General features: G+C 44.3%; 1 protein-coding gene across 2 annotated transcripts; it reads left to right on the top strand.

Annotated features, from left to right (window-relative positions):
* The first annotated feature begins 1970 nt into the window (after nt 1-1970).
* On the top strand, nt 1971-21963 carry LOC106564741 (ATP-binding cassette sub-family C member 10). 2 transcript variants are annotated; one of them, XM_014131052.2, is made up of 24 exons: nt 1971-2081; nt 3024-3148; nt 3730-3852; nt 5562-5763; nt 6063-7437; nt 7700-7927; nt 8203-8359; nt 8521-8684; nt 8790-8869; nt 8983-9154; nt 9403-9501; nt 9736-9925; nt 10045-10122; nt 10310-10495; nt 10591-10723; nt 11021-11213; nt 11762-12105; nt 12451-12620; nt 13343-13503; nt 13823-14076; nt 14341-14486; nt 18409-18506; nt 20526-20638; nt 20797-21963. In XM_014131052.2, the coding sequence occupies exons 4-24, from the start codon at nt 5573-5575 to the stop codon at nt 20930-20932; spliced, it is 4668 nt and encodes a 1555-aa protein (XP_013986527.1). In that variant the 5' UTR covers nt 1971-2081; nt 3024-3148; nt 3730-3852; nt 5562-5572; the 3' UTR covers nt 20933-21963. The 2 variants fall into 2 exon arrangements, with proteins under 2 accessions (XP_013986527.1, XP_013986526.1); XM_014131051.2 differs by having other exon boundaries at nt 1972-2081; nt 5547-5763.
* The last annotated feature ends 67 nt before the right edge of the window (nt 21964-22030 follow it).

Genomic DNA, 22030 nt, shown 5'->3' with positions numbered 1-22030 from the left:
TTTGGTCTCTTTGTTGCCTCTCTGATTAATGTCCCTCCTTGCCTGGTCCGTGAGTTATGGTGGGCGGCCCTCTCTTGGCAGGTTTGTTGTTGTGCCATATTCTTTCCATTTTCTATAATGGATTTAACGGTGCTCCGTGGGATGTTCAAAGTTTCTGATATTTTTATAACCCAACTCTGATCTGTACTTCTCCACAACTTTGTCCCCGACCTGTTTGGAGAGCTCCTTGGTCTTCATGGTGCCGCTTGCTTGGTGGTGCACCTTGCGTGGTGGTGCACCTTGCGTGGTGGTGCACCTTGCGTGGTGGTGCACCTTGCTTGGTGGTGCACCTTGCTTAGTGGTGTTGCAGACTCTGGGACCTTTCAGAACAGGTGTATATATATACTGAGATCATGTGACAGATCATGTGACACTTAGAGTGCACACAGGTGGACTTTATTTAACTAATTATGTGACTTCCTAAGGTAATTGGTTGCACCAGATCTTATTTAGGGGCTTCAAAGCAAAGGGGCTGAATACATATGCACACACCACTTTTCTGTTTTGAATTTTTTTGAATTTAAAAAAAAAGTATTTTTTTTTTCATTTCACTTCACCAATTTGGACTATTTTGTGTATGTCCATTACATGAAATCCAAATAAAAATCAATTTAAATGACATGTTGTAATACAACAAAATAGGAAAAACGCCAAGGGGATGAATACTTTTGCAAGGCACTGTACCCTTGGTACCACGAGTAAGATTTAAAAAAACTTGTGGCCATGAAGGACCCAGCGGTCATCTCCACCATTCCCAGTTATATCTGTGAGTGAATCTTGATGGTGTACAAGTGACACCTATCCGCTTCAAGTCCGCAGCCCACGGCGTCCAATAGCTAAGAGCTGTGAAGAGGCTTTGGAGAGGAAGTTCTTTGCAGTTGCCCTATCTGAAGACCTAAAGAAGAAAAATGTCCATTAGTGCAGCTCTCAGGTTGGGAAACTGGCACTGTTCCATAATAAAGCTTCCCCTCCTCAGAAGGCATTCCCTCCTTTGACTGACAGCGACAATTTGGAATACATCCACTGTGTAACTCTGCCTCGCTCCTCCGTCAGAGATGTGGTCTGGATCCATCCCAAATACTTTGTTGGGGACGACTATGAAGAGGTTGTAACATCAGAGACCAACACCAAAGGATTGTGGAAAGACACCGCAAGAACAGGCTCAGAAGGATGCAGAGAGGGACAAACCAAAGGTGACAAACCTTGATATTGTTCCTGTTATTATTGACAGGAAAGTGTGTTCCAGGATTCATGGACATTCAAGCACTATTACGAATGTAATGACATCCCACTTTGCAATGATATGGTCCAGCACATTCATATCCACGTTCAGAATGAAGCATTGAAATACCAAAACCAAAGAATATAGTCTTAGGCACTGAAGTAACTCAACAATCAGCCAGACAACATAGCCAAATTCTTAGAAGACATCAAACTCTACATTAGGAAGGAATACTTCAAGACCTTCTGTCAATGTGCAAGATGTAAATCCCAGCTGTATCCAGACAGACGATCTCTGCTGGTATGCAACATTGCGGTCAGTGAGGTCATGGCTCACCTGAGGTCTACCTTGACCTTCGCCAAGGACACCAAGAAGGGTGATGACCGGCCATACTGCATCAACATCCCGGTCAAGAGAAAGACCAGCACACCGAATTATACAGGCAGAACACTGTTTACTGTTGTTGTGGTACATTCAGAATCAGGCCTAGTCTCTTGTAAATTACTTGTATTCCACAATGTTTTTTCATTCATAATTTTACAACAATATCCAATGTTGAGGACACAGCTACTTTTTTTATGTGATCAAATGTTTTTTATTTAGTCATAATTGTCAGCAAATATGAATACATACATAGAAAAGGAAGTTACATCCCCTTCCCCTGAGTACACAGCTACTAACATGTTGGGCAATAACAACTTGCACTTCCGTTCAATCAGTTCCTATGTTGTCACTTTACCATTTACCCCAGACAAAACCAAGCTGGAGCTACATATCGAGAAAGCAAGCGCTGGAAAAACTCCTTACCCCAGTTGAGAAGGTAAGCTACACTGTATTCTGTATTGTCTCATTGATAATATCAGTCAATTTGAATGTTGTCTGTCCCGTACTGAGCTGCAGCTTCAGCCAATGCCATCCTTCTCTCTTTCATGTTGACAAAATGGTCTATCACTCTGTCAAACAGTACATGCTTTTATTTTTGGTTGTCCTATGCTACCTGGCTAAAATGCTTGCTCGCTAGCCTTACGTCCTTTCATGGGCAACGTTAGCTAGTTAACATTAGTCTTCTACATCTAGCTACATATTGAACGTCCATTCTCTCAGGCCAAGGGCACAATGTATGACTTAATGGTTGGATCAGAATAGCTTTTATAATCATTGGCCAGTACAGAGAATTAAGTAAAACCACAAGTCCAAATACCTATCTCCATCCATGACTAATTTAGGAAATAGCAATTTGCATGAAATCACCAAAATGCAACAATTCAAGTTGTTTCTTTCAATGACAGTACGCTCTCAATACGATTTGATAAGAGTGAAGGCAAATCCAAACTGGCATCCATTGACACGTTTTTGGTGCGCCAGGACCAATTACAGTTGAACTCACTCAGTTTAATTGGCTATTACTGATTGGCTATTATTTTATATACAATTTTATCAAGGGAGGCCAAATGCTCGCTGGCTTCCCTTGCGTTCAAAGCTATAGCCGGCAACAATGTCATACTCTTTTGGACCAGACAGCATCAGATAGATGGCCTACACATACTGTACAGAGAGGCAGAGGGGCGCTGTTTCAGTCGAGTGGATGCTTTCATATACTGCATATTCAGCCTCTTGCGAATTGAAGGAAAATTATGAAACACAGAAAGATGAAAGATTAATTATTTTATGTTTTTTTTCTTGGTAAATGTTTTGGGAAAGACTGGCTTCCCTTGGCATTCATGAATACACACCACTGCTCACAAGCTCTGTTTGTTCACAGGAACTCAAACCCCTCTTCTGGCAGGAGCGGGCTCCCAAGAAAAATAAGTGTTGTGGCTGGTTCTGCGGTTTGTTTGGCTGCAAGAAGAAACCTGGGGCGCAATACTGGAACAAGGAGATGCGCAGGTTTGGAATTGTGTATGTTAGAGTTGCCATCTAATCAAACTTATTGACGCACACACATCTACAGAGACACAGATAATACAACATAGCCTACCTCAAACCAAACACAATGTAGAGCTTGTCCAATAGTATGTCTTATTTTCAATGTAGGCCTTCATAGTATTGATAGCCTCTGAATATGTCTGTCACCAAATAATATTCTGTTCACCTGCAGTTTAATTATATTTAAAAAGAAAAACATTTTATTATTTGTAAACTATTCAACTTTGTGAGTTTTACACGTCTTTTATATTTTAAAGACATACCTACATGTCTTTTATAGGACTTTTCTTACTGATATTTCTGATACGGAATAAAAAAAACATTCCATATAGAGAAGCCTCCTGTGTCTTTTATGCTCAATGTAACTAATAACCATACATTGTTTTATTGTTGTATTTATGGTGTAGCCTGAAAATCTAAGTGTTTTAATGTTGTTTTTGATTACATTAGTTCATTTTTTGGGCGAAAATATGTTTTTCATTTGGATTTCTAATCTAGAAAGTTATTGTAACTTCATTCTAATCTTTATACATTTTGTATAGAATTGCGTACGCGACCTATGCTTTGGAGAAAAACGTCTACGTCTCGTCACCGGAAGTTGTCACACTGCTGATGCTCCGCCACCAAATGCTACATTCCCCCATAAATCCAAAGCTGTAAAACAGGTATTTAACTTTATATTGACAATTGTGTTATCCCAAGTTGCAGAGAGAGTCTTGCCATATATACGCTTTATATCATGCAAAAGGCAATGTTTAATTAACTTGACGAACAATAACACGCTGCTGTTGAGAGATTTGCTAGCCCCTCATCCCAATGTTTACAAATGTTCTCCCCAAGCAAGTGTGGCTGACCAGTAGAATATGACAGCTAGCTAAACCATGTGCAACTGAATCATAGAGGCCTCAAATGAGTTGACAGTAGACTGCTTATTGAGAGACAAACACATTTCTTAAAACAAATCATTTAGCTATATGTAGTGTAGCTAGCTAGTACAGAACTGTGCTGTAGCCTATTTAAATTCACCCTCATTAAAAGCCCAACCTGTTTGACGAGCTAAACACAGGTAGGTCTAGTTGTAGTCAACTGCATATTTAAATCAGTCACGTTAAAAAACTAATTACATACACTACCGTTCAAAAGTTTTGGGTCACTAAGAAATGTTCTTGTTTTTGAAAGAAAAGCAAAAAAATTTGTCCATTAAAATAACATCAAATTGATCAGAAATACAGTGTAGACATTGTTAATGTTGTAAATGACTATTGTAGCTGGAAACGGCAGATTTTTAATGGACAATCTACATAGGTGTACAGAGGCCCATTATCAGCAACCATCACTCCTGTGTTCCACTGACACCAGTCTCAAAGTCAACAGTGAAGAGGTGACTCCGGGATGCTGGCCTTCTAGGCAGAGTTGCAAAGAAAAAGCCATATCTCAGATGGGCCAATAAAAATAAAAGATTAAGATGGGAAAAAGAACACAGACACTGGACAGAGGAACTCTGCCTAGAAGGCCAGCATCCCAGAGTCACTTCTTCACTGTTGATGTTGAGACTGGTGTTTAGCTGGTACTATTTAATGAAGCTGCCAGTTGAGGACTTATGAGGCGTCTGTTTCTCAAACTAGACACTCTAATGTACTTGTCCTCTTGCTCAGTTGTGCACTGGGGCCTCCCACTCGTCTTTCTATTCTGGTTAGGGCCAGTTTGCGCTGTTCTGTGAAGGGAGTAGTACACAGTGTTGTATGAGATCTTCAGTTTCTTGGCAATTTCTCGCATGGAATAGCCTTCATTTCTCAGAACAAGAATAGACTGACGAGTTTCAGAAGAAAGTTATTTGTTTCTGGTTATTTTGAGCCTGTAATCGAACCTGCAAATGATGCTCCAGATACTCAACTACTCTAAAGAAGGCCAGTTTATTGCTTCTTTAATCAGAACAACAGTTTTCAGCTGTGCTAACATAATTGCAAAAGGTTTTTCTAATGATCAATTAGCCTTTTAAAATGATCAACTTAGATTAGCTAACACAACGTGCCATTCCCATACAAATCATTAAAATCCAGACAGAAATACTTTCACAAGAAGCAACCTATTATCACTCAGTCAAACTCTCATTTCATTTAGTAAGTTCACCATTCTGCCGTTCTGTTGCTGATAATGGGCCTCTGTACGCCTATGTAGATAATCCATAAAAAATCGTCCGTTTCCAGCTACTAGTCATTTACAACATTAACAATGTCTACACTGTATTTCTGATCAATTTGATGTTATTTTAATGGACAAATACAATGTGCATTTCTTTCAAAAACCAGGACATTTCTAAGTGACCCCAAACTTTTGAATGGTAGTGTAAGTTGTGTAGATATCTTTTCCCCAGATGCTTGGAGAATGGGGAGAGGTGTGGTGGCTGATTTTGGCCCCAGTGAGTTAATCTCTGGCCTGTGCCACACGGACACCCTTGACCCGTTCCCAGTGTGGCGGGATGGAGCCATCAGCCCCTGTTTTAACCAGCTGGTTCTGGGAGCCCTGGCTCACGCTGTGGTGGCCGTCTTCAGTGCCTGCTACCTGAGTGCTCAGAGGTAACGTTAGGTCACAGTCAGGCCGCTCACAAAATCACAAGGCGTAGGCTAGAACATTCTGGCCACTATTAATCCTACAGCACATACAGTAGCATGTGATACAGGCCCGCATATTGTACCTACATGTACCTAGGTAAAATGAAGATGCATGATTTCTACCTCCAGAACAGTAAGTTCATGTCTAGTTCATGTCTGTACTGGATCCCATTCTGTAGATCGGCATCTTTATCAGTTATTATATCTAGCCAGGCCATATTTCAGACAGCTCATCTACCATTTTATCCTTTTGCATTACACAGATGCAGCCTCCTCCGGTCCTCTCCCCCATGTGGCTGGGGCCTCAGGTTGGTCTCGGCCCTGCTGGTGGCCCTGTTCTTTGTGGGGGACTTGGTCCTGGTGGCCCTCCTCCACCGGGGGGACATGTACCTGGACGTCCTGGCTGATGGATGTGCCATTCTGTCCTGGCTGGTCCACTTTGGGGCCCTGCTTGTCCTCCAGAGGTCCATCCATAGAAGAACCAGGGGTCCCTCTATGTTACTACTGCTGGTGCTGTTGCCTATCCCTAACCTGGTGGTCACCCTGCTGGATTACGCCCAGGATACCACCTACCTGGACCTGGCGGAGCCCCTTAGAGTGGCACGGCTGGTGCTCGCAGCCGCCCGGGGACTCCCTCTCCTGGTCTATCTCCTGGCCTTCGCTGCTCCCTGCGTCGGTGAAGGGAGTTACACCTCCATGTCCGTCAATGATGCAGACAGCTCTCTCCTCATCCCAGAGAGTTCCTACCAGGAAACGGGAGAGATGGTGGCAGAGGATGGCAGTGGCTGCATCTCCCGCCTGCTGTACCTGTGGTTGAACCCTCTGCTGAGGCGCGGGCGGCGCGGGGAGCTGGAGAGGCCATGCGATGTCTATCTCCTTCCTCGGAGACTGCGCACAAGCGCAGTGCGCCGACACTTCCTCCGCTGCTGGGAGGACTGCCAACAGCGGGCAGCAACACAGAGAGGGAACACTACACCCAGGCCTGCAAACATGAGCCTACAGAATGGAACATGGACTTCACCCCTCCAGGAGGAACTATCTGGTATAGCAGTGGAGGTAGGACTGTTAAAAGTGTTGCACAAAGCCTTCGGGCTGCGCTACTACCTGCTTGGTGTGCTGAAGCTAGCGGGCAACATGCTGGGCTTTGCGGGGCCCCTGCTCCTCAGCAGCCTGGTGACCTACATGGAGGAGGAGGGGGCCCCCGTCAGCCGGGGGGCCTGGTGTGCCACAGGCCTCTTCTTCAGCACCTTATTTTCCGCCCTCATCCGGAACCTCTTCGTCTTTGAGGTCTCAAAGGTCTCACTCTCGGCGCGCGCCGCCCTTGTCTCCTCCATCTACGGCAAAGCACTGCGGGTCAACGGCGGCGGCCTGGCGGCGCGGTTCACCTTGGGTGAGGTGGTCAACTTCATGAGCACAGACACGGACCGCGTGGTCAACTTCTTCAACAGTTTCCACGAGATGTGGAGTCTGCCCTTCCAGTTCTCTATTGCCCTCTACCTGCTCTACCTGCAGGTGGGCGTGGCCTTCCTAGGAGGACTGGGTGTGGCTCTGCTGCTGGTGCCGCTCAATAAGGTGCTGGCCTCGAAGATCATGGAGAATAACAAGCACATGCTCACACATAAGGATAGTCGTGTCAAGGTGAGAAATTCTCTATGGCTTTGGCTATCTTTGACTTTTATCTTAACACACCAACCATAGCAAACATCAATATGGACACTATTATGTTTAGAGTAGTACTATTAAGTAGTTATAACGTAGTAATTGCATTATACAACTTCATACATACTGTACGGGTTCTTGTAGACCTAGTCCTACAGCTTTTATATTAAAATACTTTGATATCAGATGTGAGATGTGAACTCATTCAATGTCGTCTGTTTGCCCTGTCCTTGCCTTCCAGCTAATGACAGAGGTCCTCTTTGGAATACGAGTCATCAAGTTCTACAACTGGGAGGCCTACTTTGCCCAGAAGATAGCAGCTTGTCGGAGGCAAGAGCTGTCCCACCTCAAGGCCATTAAGTACCTGGATGCTCTGTGTGTGTACACCTGGGGAGCTCTACCCGTAGTCATATCTATCATCACCTTCGTCACATACGTGCTGCTCGGCCATGAGCTCACTGCAGCCAAGGTAGGCATGTTTCATTTTGTGAAACTAGAGCGCTTCGCTTTTAAATGTGAGCAAACTATTTTGCAATCAATCTGTTCCAATGTCCTCACTAGCATACCACCTTGTATGAAGTAATGTTTCGGTTAGAACATTCCAAGTGGTGGCTATGCCAAAATGGACATGGGAAGAGACGTATTAACTGTTGAAAGACCTACTAGCTGATACCCAGGAACACAATGAGGATGTGGGTACATGAGACTAATTCGAATAGGGACACTTTCCCTCCCCCATTGCAGGTGTTCACCACACTGGCTCTAGTGGGCATGCTGATTCTCCCCCTCAACAGCTTCCCCTGGGTCCTCAACGGTACCCTGGAGGCCAAGGTGTCCCTGGACCGCATCCAACGCTTCCTCAAGCTGCCCAACCAGGACCTCGATGCATACTTCAGTCATGGTAGGTGTGTGTGTATATGTGCGTGCGCAGCATAAATAAAGAACATTTTGCTTGTACATACATTATTAATTAATACATGTGCAATAACTCTGTCTATGAAAGTGAGATATGCAAATATGTGTATGAATGTTTTTCATTGACTTTGTGGCTCCAACTTACAGTGGCCTCTGAGGACCCCCAGGACACCATTGTGATGAGTCAGGGCACATTCTCATGGCAGGGGCCTGGGGGGCCAGACCACCCCACAGAGGGAGATACAGGCTCTGAGACTGAATCCACCAAAGGAAGTCTGCTGCTCCATAGCCTCAACCTCACCATCACTAAGGTGTGTACCCTGCATCACAAACTATGTAACCTATACAGTGTGTAAATCATGGGGTCTACCATCTAATCACTGCAATGTTGTAATGCTTTTTTTCTTGTCCGTCAGGGATCCCTAGTTGTTGTGGTGGGCAAGGTGGGCTGTGGGAAGAGCTCGTTACTGGCAGCCATCACTGGAGAACTCAACAGGTAATGCTCATCGCCTCATTTACTAAGTTTACAAAGCTCAAGTAAATTTGTTTTGTTTGTTTATTTCAATGACCTTTTTGGATCTATCATTGAGTTATTACTTCCCTCTGTAGGCGTGCAGGTGTTGTATACGTCCAGGGCAGGGAGAATGGGTTTGGTCTAGCCGCTCAGGAGCCGTGGATCCAGCATGCAACAGTTCGGGACAACATTCTGTTTGGCAGAGACTACAACAGTTCCTTCTACCAGGCCGTGGTGGAGGCCTGTGCACTCACAGACGACATCAATGTGAGACTCACCATCTCTCTTTTTCTTTTTAACTCTCTTTATTTGTTTCTGTCTCTACTTCAATCTCTCTTATCCTCACAGACAACCTCAATGCTACCGTTCTCCCTCGTTCCATTTTATTTTGGCCAAGTACAAGCTTTACTTGACAACCCCTAATATATTTGTGATATATCCAATGACTGTTATAAACACAAATTCCAAACTCGGTGCATATGAAAGTATTTGACTGAATTGTCTTGTTTGTCCAGATTCTGCCTAATGGGGACAGGACCGAGGTGGGAGAGAACGGAGTTAATCTGAGTGGAGGACAGAAAGCTCGCCTGGCCTTGGCCAGAGCTGTTTACATGGTAAGAGTCCTCACCAGAATCCATGGTAGCACAACAGCCATCTAGAAAAGACAGAGACTGTGTTTCAGTGAATCTCCAACTTTATTTAACAAGCAAGCTTTTACCAGGTTAGGAGTTTGGATAGCAGAAAACATTCAATGATTATATTTTTGTACTGAATGTCAATTTCTCTTTTTGTCTTTATCTCTCTTGCACACATCTGCATACTCCCCCTCTCTCTTTTAAACATACAAGGAGAAAGACATTTTCCTCCTGGACGATCCACTGGCAGCAGTAGACACTGACGTGGCCCATCACCTCATGGAGAGATGCATCATGGGAATCCTCAGGAGCAAGACCAGAATCCTTTGCACCCACCGCATAGAGTTTGTGGACAAAGCTGATGTGGTGATTCTCATGGACAATGGAACAATTATTAAAACTGGTAGTGAACTCTGGCCTTATGTTCTTCAATTGATAATGGAATAATGAATTACTTTTCTGTGTTAACACATTTATATGTCTGAATAAACTCTGTATGTCCTTCTCATTCGTTTTAAATAGGTACACCTGAAGAGGTCCTTCCTTTAGTAGAAGCAGTGCCCAAGAACCGGAAGAATGACAGTAATGCAAAGGAGAAAGGTACCAGTAGTCATTAATGTCTCTTAGCATTGTGTTTTTGGAATATATTGCTTGCGACACAGTGCTAATATCACTGATGCAGAGGAACGAAGCTCCATTTAATTACTTTCTACATCTTGAATTGAGTGGTGGACTACTGTATGGAAAAATTGCCAGGTGTTTTTATGTGCATTCTGACTTGAATCAGATGTTATTGAGCGAGAGGAGGAGCAGGGCCCGTCCAATGAGCTGTTTGCAGAGGTGGAGTCTTCACTGTCAGGGGAGGAGCAGAAGGCTGTGGGCGGGCTGGCCTGGAAGGTTTACCACGCCTACTGGAGAGCGGTAGGAGGGGCTTTGGCTGTCTCCATCCTACTGTCCCTACTCCTCATGCAAGGTACAGTGACCACCTGGTGCCTTAATCACATCACACTTCTGTTGCCTTTGCAGGCTTGTATATGTTTTGCACATTTTGCTGTCTCTGTCCCTCAGCCTCTAAGAATGTGTCTGACTGGTGGCTGTCCCACTGGATCTCTAACCTGAAGAACAATGGTTCCGCCCAGAGTGTTCTAATGCCTGCCTACAGCTCACCACATCTGCTGCTATTCTCTCCTGGAAGACTAATGTAAGTTAGATAGAGGTTCTTACAACGTTGGGACTGATACCCTAGATAAGATTCCAATTACTCAGAATGTGCAGTGTGATTCCTCTTATATAATCCACTTACGACTCCACACTGCTTTAAGTCATACTTAGATACATTTATATACAGAGCCTCTAAATATTTTAGATTGTGCAGTAAAAGGATTAGGTTTCATAGAGGTGTCAAATCCCACAGACATCCATGATGCAGCACACACGCATGACAAGATTTATTAAGCAATTGCATATTAAAATGTGTGTTTTCTCCCCTTATCTCCAGGTACCCGGTCAGTATTATGGAAACGACACCTTTCGCCAACATGAGCTCAGAGGTGAAGTTCTATCTGACAGTTTACGGTTCCATTGCGGGGGCTAACACGATCTTCACCGCCGTCCGAGCCTTCCTCTTCGCCTATGGAGGCATCCGTGCAGCATCGGTCGTCCACAACAGACTGCTGGACACAGTCCTCAAGGTGGGCATTTTCTGTTCAGTTGACCCCTCGGGAAACTGGTTTAGTCATGGTCATGGTTTCAATCATGCAAAGGCAGTATTTTAAATTTGTAGCATAAATATGATTTATTTCTGAAAGATTCTCATTGTTCAACTCATGCTGTGAGAGCAGTTGAGGGGAAGATGGCTCATAGTAATGGCTGGAATGGAGTCGATGGAATGGTATCAAACACATCAAAGACGTGGTTTCCATGTGGTTGATACCACTCCATTGACTCCATTCCAGCCATTATTATACATTTCTAGTGTTGGGTACTGTTTGTAATTGTGTGTGTGTGTGTGTGTGTGTGTGTGTGTGTGTATATATATATATATATATATATATATATATATATATAGGCTGAAAAGGCATTGGTCCCATGCTGCAGCGCTATATGTGATCGGGAGGCAGCGGTTTAGACTGCTAAGACCACCTTAATCCACGTGTTTGTAATGTTTACTATTTACATTGCCATGATAGAGTACAAACACACCTAACTAACCCTGACTCGCCTCTCTATATCAATCCAGGCTACAGTTACCTTCTTCGACACTACACCGCTGGGCCGTGTCCTTAACCGCTTCTCCTCCGACCTGTACAGCGTGGACGATACTCTCCCTTTCTTCCTCAACATTCTGCTGGCTAACATCTTCGGCCTGCTGGGAATGCTGGTAGTGATGAGCTACGGGCTGCCCTGGGTCTTAGTGCCCCTGCTGCCCCTGGGCCTGCTTTACCACTGCACACAGCGCTTCTACCGACACACATCCAGAGACCTAAAGCGTCTGTGCAGCCTCACCCTCTCGCCGGTGTATTCGCATTTCTCTGAGACGCTGAGTGGCCTGGGTACCATCCGAGCAAGTTCCAGTGCCTCCAGGTGAGGACGGTAAAGTTAGAATGAGGAATTGATATTTTGGGCCAACCTAGATCTGTGGTTACCAACTTTGATTTGGCTAGTTGAATCAGGGGTGTTAGCGGTTAGTGCTGAGCTGGCACAAAAGCCTGCTTAACCTGTAGGACCAGTCCAAGGTCCAAGCCAAAACATGTTTTTTGTGCTGGCTACTACTGTAATATTTGAAAATGTAAAAATAAGTGAATAGGATTTCAGTGTAAATACACAGTTGTCTGCCTGCGGTTACAGCTGAAATATTGCTGTCAATGCATGAATTAGGTAACCTTTGAGTGGAAGGAGGTTCATCTTCTCTGTCTGTTGTGGCTCCAGATTCGAGGAGGAGAACGAGCGGCGCCTGGAGCAGAACCAGCGCTGTCTGTTCCTTAGCAACGCCGCCATGCAGTGGCTGGACATCCGCCTGCAGATGATCGGCGTCATCGTGGTGACGGGCATCGGCGTGATCGCCGTCGTCCAGCACCAGTTCAAATCCATCGACCCAGGTGAGCAGCCAGCTAGCATGTTAGCATGTGTCCCATAGTCAGCACAGGCCTAGCACAACACAGGCCTTGACTCAGATTACACTGTTGATGTCTACTAGTTGTTGAGGCTGCTGCAGAGGAGAATCTAGAAATAGTATCAGTACATGTACACTGAGAGTAGAAAACATTAAGAACACCTTCTCTTTCCATGACATAGACTGACCAGGTGAATCCAGGTGAAAGCTATGATCCCTTATTGATGTCACTTGTACAATCAACTTCAATCAGTGTAGATGAAGGGGAGGAGACAGGTTAAAGGATTTTTAAGCCATGAGAAAATTGAGACATGGATTGTGTGTGTGCCATTCAGAGGGTGAATGGGTAAGACAAAATATTTAAGTGCCTTAAAGGGTTTTGTAGTAGGTGCTAGGCGCACCGTTTGTGTCAAGAACTGCAACACTGCTGGGTTTTTCCATGCGCATCAGTTTCCCGTGTATATCAAGAATGGTCCACCACCCAAAAGGCATCCAGCCAACTTGACACAATTGTGGAAAGCATTGGCGTCAACATGGGTCAGCATCCCTGTGGAACGCTTTTGACACCTTGTAGAGTCCATGCCCTGACGAATTGAGGCTGTTCTGAAGGCAATATTCTTTTGTATTGAGTATACTCTAGACATGTCCTGTTTGCTGTGTCTAGGCCTTAATAATGACTGTTTGTCCTATGGGTGTTCTCCCTGCCAGGTCTGGTGGGTCTGTCCCTGTCCTATGCTCTGTCCATCACAGGCCTGCTGTCAGGCCTCATCTTCAGCTTCACCCAGACAGAGATGCAGCTGGTGAGTGTGGAGCGCACCGAGGAGTACTCCACCACCCTGCCCACTGAGCCACAACACAGCAACCCACAGGTGAGGAGTCCTGTGAGGGCGTGTGTCTTATAGCATACCACTCAGCTGCACCTCATTGAGGTGGTTTCACAATTCCTTTTTTTCAATGTCAGAAGTGTACGCCACTCTGTAGACCTTTAGAAGGTTATGTGGCAGGTTTTCAGTGGTTGTCTTTATGAGGTGTTGGATAGATGTTATTTCTAAAATTACTAAATCTATTTGTTCTTTGGGTCTTTTAGCCTGGTCAGTTACTTCTTACTGAAGTGGCCATTCAGGGGAATAGAAAACAAGTACATTTGTAAAATGACTGAGGACCCATCTACTTCCGTCTTTACCATAGGTGCCCACCTCGTGGCCGGAGCAGGGTTGGGTGGAGTTCCGTGGGGCCGTGCTGTCCTACAGAGAGGGCCTGCCCAACGCCCTGGACGGGGTGAGCCTGGTGGTCCGGCCTGGGGAGAAGGTGGGGGTGGTGGGCCGGACGGGCTCAGGAAAGTCCACCCTGTTCCTGGCCCTCTTCCGCATGGTGGAGCTGAACCAGGGTCAGATCTTACTGGACGGAGTGGACACCAGACAGGTGGGACTGGCCCAGCTCAGGTGAGAGGATTAAGAGATGATGTTGATGAGTATGGTGGTGGTATGATAATGGATTTGAATGTTTTTTTTGTACTTTTCCAACTGCTAGACTCAACATTATTGTGTACTTGGATGATGATGGTGATCTGTGCATCTGGTGACGACATTCATCGAGCACGTCTACATATTTTGAACTACAAAAAATCTGTGTTCCTTCATTCATTCATGAATCTAGAGTAGTTGACAGATCAATCTTTCACACTGTATTTGTGGCTCCCCCTGCAGGTCCAAACTGGCCATCATCCCCCAGGACCCGTTCATGTTCAGCGGGACAGTGAGGGAGAACCTGGACCCATGTGGACGTCACCCTGACCCCCAGCTACTGGAGGTCCTGGAACACTGTCACCTCAGCCCTGTCATCAACCGCATCGGTGAGAAAGAGGGAGGGTGGGAGAGAAAGAGAGGGGGAAGAGAGGATTGAGGCCAGTAGAGGAGGGAGATTGTGATGGTGATAGAAGGGAGATGGATGATGAAAAAGCATGCAAATGAGAGGGTGATATAGCAGATAAGAAATAGGAAGAGTAGTTGAATTAAACAGACAAACAGAATGAGAGACCAATGGAGAGAAGAGGGGTATCAAACGGGTGAAAGTAAGCCGGTACCATGTCCCGACAAAATAAATACTGGTGGTATGCCGTCCTGGTAAAACGTGGCCCATCGCAATAATTAAAAGGAAATACCAAGAAAACTATATGCAATTACACCATTATTTAACATTACCGCATGTCAGCTGCATGAAAATGAGTGAGTTGTCTTGAAATCGGTCCGTATACCCTCTAAATTGCGCTGTGATTTGAAGAGAACACAAAAATGTTGCCAAGGCGGAGATAAGTGACCGAGATGCACGCGTACAGCAGTGGATGCATCAAGACAGGCTACAAGTGTAGTGGGCCTAATGACAATCGACGAATGTCATTACACTTTTAGTTTTTTTGTAACAGATTTGTCTTTCCATTCAGAAAATTGCGGGTGCACTGTGGATGCTGGAATTATTTTGTGAGTGGACAAACGTGCGTGTGTAGCTAACAGGAGTGCCTTTTGAAGTGATTGTTTCACAATCAAGTGAAAACCTCATGACTGGTTGTTTTTATGCCACATTAAAAGTTAATACATGATAAAAGTTATATGACACGGCAATCATATGACATTAATAGCGATTCTATATGTAATATATGCATCTATATGTCATTCTATGATTAGACTAGGGCTGTTAGGGTGACCGTATTACCGCCACACCGGCAGTCAAATTCCACGTGACCGTTTAGTCATGGTAACTAAGCTTCTCCAAGCTCTGATGCGGCTGATCGTCATTAGTAGCCTACCAAACTTGCTAACTGCCTGGTACTCAGCACTCTATTCTCCGTCTAATCACTCTGACATCAATGCAAATGTAATCGAAAATCAAATCAAACACTTCATGAGCTCATGTTGCGCAACATTTCTATAGGATATGCAGTTGCGCGAGAAAAGTGTTTTGATGGCCTCTATTAAAAAGAGGAGGATCCCATCAGCTTTCTATAAGCTAGGCTTTCCTAATATTAAACACATTGCTTTGCTTTAAAACAGAAGTATAGCCTACCTGGCTGGCATTAAAGCTAACCACAGGAAAAGTTTCCTTCATTTGCTATTTAAGTGCAGAGATTCAAGCAGACCACCATAGTCCCTGTGCCCAAGGAAGCGAAGGTAACCTGCCTAAAGGATTACCACCCCGTGGCACTCACGTCGGTAGCCATGAAGTGCTTTGAAAGGGTGCTCATGGTTCACATCGACAGCATCCTCCCGGACACCCTAGACCCACTCCAATTCGCATACCGCCCCAACAGATCCACAGATGACGCAATCTCAATCTCACTCCACACTGCCCTTTCTCACCTGGACAAAAGGAACACCTATGTGAGAATGCTGTTCATTGACTACAGCTCAGCTCAACACCATAGTGCCCACGAAGCTCATCACTAAGCTAAGGACTCTGGGACTAAACACCTCGCTCTGCAACTGGATCCTGGACTTCCTGACGGGCCGCCCCCAGGTGGTAAGAGTAGGCAACAACACGTCTGCCACGCTGATCCTTAACACTGGGGCCCCTCAGGGGTGTACTTAGTCCCCTCCTGTATTCCCTGTTCACCCACGACTGCGTGGCCAAATACAACTCCAACACCATCATTAAGTTTGCTGACGACACAACAGCCTGATCACCGACAACGATGAGACAACCCCTCAACACAGAATAGCTGCATGTGTGCACTTCATCAGAAATCATTTGGAGAAAACATCCTTTCTATTTTATTCAGCTACAGTTGAAGTCAGAAGTTTACATACACCTTAGCCAAATACATTTCAACTCAGTTTTTCACAATTCCTGACATTTAAATCCAAGTAAAAATTCCCTGTCGGTTAGGATCACCACTTTATTTTAAGAATGTGAAATGTCAGAATAATAGTAGAGAGTGATTTATTTCAGCTTTTATTTCTTTCATCACATTCCCAGTGGGTCAGACGTTTACTTACACTCAGTTAGTATTTGGTAGCATTGCCTTTAAATTGTTTATCTTGGGTCAAACGTTTCAGGTAGCCTTCCACAAGCTTCCCATTTGGAAGAACCATTTGCAACCAAGCTTTAACTTCCTGACTGATGTCTTGAGATGTTGCTTCAATATATCCACATAATTTTCCATCCTCATGATGCCATATATTTTGTGAAGTGCACCAGTCCCTCCTGCAGCAAAGCACCCCCACAACATGATGCTGCCACCCACGTGCTTCACGGTTGGGATGGTGTTCTTCGGCTTGCAAGCGGTCCCCTTTTTCCTCCAAACATAACGATGGTCATTATGGCCAAACAGTTATATTTTTGTTTCATCAGACCAAAGGAAATTTCTCCAAAAAGTACGATCTTTGTCCCCATGTGCAGTTGCAAACCGTAGTCTGGCTTTTTTATGGCGGTTTTGGAGCAGTGGCTTCTTCCTTGCTGAGCGGCCTTTCAGGTTATGTCGACCTAGGACTCGTTTTACTGTGGATATAGATACTTTTGTACCTGTTTCTTCCAGCATCTTCACAAGGTCCTTTGCTGTTGTTCTGGGATTGATTTGCCCTTTTCGCACCAAAGTACGTTCATCTCTAGGAGACAATGAGTCTCTTTCCTGAGCGGTTTGACGGCTGCATGGTCCCATAGTGTTTATACTTGCGTGCTATTGTTTGTACAGATGAACGTGGTACCTTCAGGCATTTGGAAATTGCTCCAAGGATGAACCAGACTTGTGGAGGTCTACAATTACTTTTCTGAGGTCTTGGCTGACTTCTTTAGATTTTCCCATGATGTCAAGCAAAGAGGCACTGAGTTTGAAGGTAGGCCTTGAAATAGATCCACAGGTACACCACCAATTGACTCAAATAATGTCAATTAGCCTATCAGAAGCTTCTAAAGCCATGACATAACTTTCTGGAATTTTCCAAGCTGTTTAAAGGCACAGTCAACTTAGTGTATGTAAACTTCTGACCCACTGGAATTGTGATACAGTGAATTATAAGTGAAATAATCTGTCTGTAAACAATTGTTGGAAAAAATACTTGTCATGCACGAAGTAGATGTCCTAACCGACTTGCCAAAACTATAGTTTGTTAACAAGAAATTTGTGGAGTGGTGGAAAAACTAGTTTTAATGACTCCAACCTAAGTGTATGTAAACTTCCGACTTCAACTGTATGTTCAATTGTATTCTTCATACTATAAAATAATGCCACGGAATTCTAAGCAAATCTTGTCTGCTAAATGAACTAGTGTATCCCACAGCAATATGGCAAAGCCAGATCAGGGCCTAACATAACGACAACTCAGAGTATGCTATTCTGTTCTTCTGAAATAGACTACATTTTCTTCATATCATGTTTCTTTAGACCTGCCTAAAATAAATAATGGATTTATTGTCATGGTGTAGGTTATATTACATAGATTTATTAGACATTTTCAAATGTAGAGGTTCCAAAGGTCTACATCAGTGTGGAAGCCAGGAGATGCCAAATGTGTTTGTTAATTAACGGTCAATTACTGTGTGACCGGCAGTCATTTGCTTTACAATCACAACATGTCATGACCGCAACAGCCCTAGATTAGACCCATTTAAAAAAAACATAGTATGTCTAGTACCTGTAAGAAATTAATTCTACTTTCACGTTTGGTATCAAACCAAGTGAGAGTGAAAGAAGAAGGAGGGAAGAGAGTGACGGTAGTAATTAGTTCATGTTTCTGTCTGTAAGAGTTCGGTCAGGTGGCCTCACTAACATCTGTGTATCTTAGGTGGTCTTGGTGCTGAGGTGGGAGAGCGGGGCAAGTCTCTCTCTCTGGGACAAAGACAGCTGCTGTGTCTGGCCAGGGCTCTGCTGACTGAAGCTAATGTAAGAACCAGCCCGCACCATCATCCATATCGATTACTAACATGGCTTTGAATTCATCCATCCATACCAATTACTAACATGGCTTTGAATTCAACATTCCATATCAATTACTAGACAATCAGCTGGGCTAGACAATCTGGACCCTCTCTTTCTAAAATTATCCGCCTCCATTGTTGCAACCCCTATTACTAGTCTGTTCAACCTCTTTTTTGTATCGTAAGAGATTCCTAAAGATTGGAAAGCTGCCGCGGTCATCCCCCTCTTCAAAGGGGGTGACACTCTAGACCCAAAGTGTTACAGACCTATATCCATCCTGCCCTGCCTTTCCAAAGTCTTCGAAAGCCAAGTTAACAATCAGATCACTGACCATTTTGAATCCCACCGTACCTTCTCCGCTGTGCAATCCGGTTTCCGAGCTGGTCACGGGGGCACCTCAGCCACGTTCAAGGTACTAAACGATATCATAACCGCCATCGGTAAAAGACAGTACTGTGCAGCCATCTTCATCGACCTGGCCAAGGCTTTCGACTCTGTCAATCACCGTATTCTTATCGGCAGACTCAACAGCCTTGGTTTCTCAAATGACTGCCTCTCCTGGTTCACCAACTACTTCTCAGATAGAGTTCATTGTGTCAAATCGGAGGGCCTGTTGCCTGGATCTCTGGCAGTCTCTATGGGGGTACCACAGGGTTCAATTCTCGGGCCGACTCTCTTCTCTGTATACATCAATGATGTCGCTCTTGCTGCGGGTGATTCCTTGATCCACCTCTACGTAGACGACACCATTCTGTATACATCTGGCCCTTCTTTGGACACTGTGTTAACAAACCTCCAATCGAGCTTCAATGCCATACAACACTCCTTCTGTGGCCTCCAACTGCTCTTAAATGCTAGTAAAACTAAATGCATGCTCTTCAACCGATCGCTGCCCGCACCCGCCCGCCCGACTAGCATCACTACTCTGGACGGTTCTGACTTAGAATATGTGGACAACTACAAATACCTAGATGTCTGGCTAGACTGTAAACTCTCCTTCCAGACTCATTAAGCATCTCCAATCCCAAATGAAATCTAGAATCGGCTTCCTATTTCGCAACAAAGCCTCCTTCACTCACGCTGCCAAACATACCCTCGTAAAACTGACTATCCTACCGATCCTCGACTTCGGCGATGTCATTTACAAAATAGCCTCCAACACTCTACTCAGTAAACTGGATGCATTCTATCACAGTGCCATCCGTTTTGTCACCAAAGCCCCATATACCACCCACCACTGTGACCCGTATGCTCTCGTCAGCTGGCCCTCGCTACATATTCGGCACCAGACCCACTGGCTCCAGGTCATCTATAAGTCTTTGCTAGGTAAAGCTCCGCCTTATCACAGCCCACTGGTCACCATAACAACACCCACCCGTAACACGCTCTCCAGCAGGTATATCTCACTGGTCATCCCCAAAGCCAACACTTACTTTGGCCGCCTTTCCTTCCAGTTCTCCGCTGCCAATGACTAGAACGAATTGCAAAAATCGCTGAAGTTGGAGACTTATATCTCTCTCACTAACTTTAGGCATCAGCTATCTGAGCAGCTCACCGATCGCTGCAGCTGTACACAGCCCATCTGTAAATAGCCCATCCAACTACCTACCTCATCCCCATATTTACTTTTTTTGCTCTTTTGCACACCAGTATTTCTACTTGCACATCATCACCTGCACATCTATCACTCCAGTGTTAATTTGCGAAATTGTAATTACTTTGCTACTATGGCCTATTTATTGCCTTACCTCCTTACTACATTTGCACACACTGTATATAGATTTTTCTATTGTTATTGACTGTACTTTTGTTTATCCCATGTGTAACTCTGTGTTGTTGTTTTTTGTCGCACTGCTTTGCTTTATCTTGGCCAGGTCGCAGTTGTAAATGAGAACTTGTTCTCAGCTGGCCTCCCTGGTGAAATAAATGTGAAATAAAAAACTAACATGGCTTTATTTCTCAACCATTTTTTCCTCTCTATAGATTCTGTGTATTGACGAAGCTACAGCCAGCGTTGACCAAAAGACTGACAAACTGCTACAACAGACAATCAGAGAGAAGTTTCAAGACAAGACCGTCCTCACCATTGCCCATAGGTAAATGATTCAGTGAACACAACTTTACATAATAATCTTAAATGCTTTAGTAGACATTTATACCGAATTATACATAACATAAGTTTTCATGGTACATTTATAACGTAATTTGATGTCATACTTTATTAAACTGACACCTTGATTTTCTCTGTCAACAGGATCAACACCATCTTGGACTCCGACAGAGTGCTGGTGATGCATTCTGGGAAGGTGGTGGAGTTTGACACCCCTGCTGATCTGTGCCAAAGAGACGACTCTATTTTCTGCAAGCTGGTTGGTGGGAGGGGAGAGTGAGAAGAGAAGCTATCAGAGGACTAAAGACAATGGGAAATGTCAATGGGAATCTCTCTATCTCTCTGTTTCCCCACAGGAGGGCAGTGGTGGTCGGACTCGGTGGACCTGTCCAATGGAGGTGGTAGAAGTTGGCCCTATAATAATTACTGGTCCAGGGTCAGATAATTTACAAAAATTCAGCCCCATAATCATTAAGGTTAGGATTTAGTGTAGGGTAATCTGATCCTAGATCTGTGGTTAAGGGTTGAGACTTCTGCCTTGAGGCCCACCGACTGACATTTGACCTCAGAGAGCAAGGTCTGAATAGTCCAACCCAAGCGAGATTTTTCTTTTACTACATTTTAGGAAGCCGGGTTAATTTTCTAACCTGGGCGTCGTGGAATTTCTCTGCTTTTTATTCAGGAAACACGTTAATGTGGTACAAAGGAACTGATGTGTCAATAGCACAGAGGTAATGAAGGAACATGGAATAAGTACTTTAATTGATTTTGTGTTGAAGGGAGTATTTTATAGAGCTATAATGGATTTTGACTGAAAAGTTGTCTTCCTAGAGCAAGTCAGTCATTCACTTTGCAGCATCGTCAATCATTTCTGAATGTCTGAGATTCCTCTTGCACCTGGTCTGTTGGCAGTATGATAGTTATAGCTAGACAGAGCGCACAATAATGGACATACTTCACATAGATAAAATGCATGTTTACACATTGTTTGCTGTATGGACGTGTTGCAGACGAACAGACTTTGTGATAAATAAAGACAATTTCAAGTTCATCTTTTTACCATTCACACAGAGCACATTTGTTTGGAAGCTCCTCACAATATTGTTACATCTGATGATTTCAAGCCATTCTGTAGCAGAACTACTGTATATCAGTCATTTGAGAATGTTTCTGTTTTGTAATATACTGTAAGAGAGAACAACTCATGGAGAATCACCTTTACATACAGCGTTTTCACTTGTGGTCAGTACTCTCATGTACAGTAATATGAAGGTGTAGCATGTTCAAAATAAAATGTCTCTACTGGTTTTACACGTCTTGTCACTGTTTTTATTTATTGAGTTTGCTTGAACGTCATTTTGATAATCGTCATAATTAG

The sequence above is a fragment of the Salmo salar genome, chromosome ssa12, assembly GCF_905237065.1.
Source record: "Salmo salar chromosome ssa12, Ssal_v3.1, whole genome shotgun sequence".
In the NCBI taxonomy this organism is placed as follows: Eukaryota; Metazoa; Chordata; class Actinopteri; order Salmoniformes; family Salmonidae; genus Salmo; species Salmo salar.
The sequence above is the reverse complement of the archived record's forward strand: the minus strand, read 5'-3'. Positions and strand labels throughout refer to the sequence as shown.

What these genes read in the sequence shown, in the direction of transcription:
- LOC106564741 (XM_014131052.2), top strand. Translation starts at nt 5,573, where the DNA reads ATGGGGAGAGGTGTGGTGGCTGATTTTGGCCCCAGTGAGTTAATCTCT. An exon ending in GTGGGACTGGCCCAGCTCAG is followed by an intron (nt 14,077 to 14,340) that starts GTGAGAGGATTA and finishes CTCCCCCTGCAG; the next exon opens with GTCCAAACTGGCCATCATCC. An exon ending in CCCTGTCATCAACCGCATCG is followed by an intron (nt 14,487 to 18,408) that starts GTGAGAAAGAGG and finishes TGTGTATCTTAG; the next exon opens with GTGGTCTTGGTGCTGAGGTG.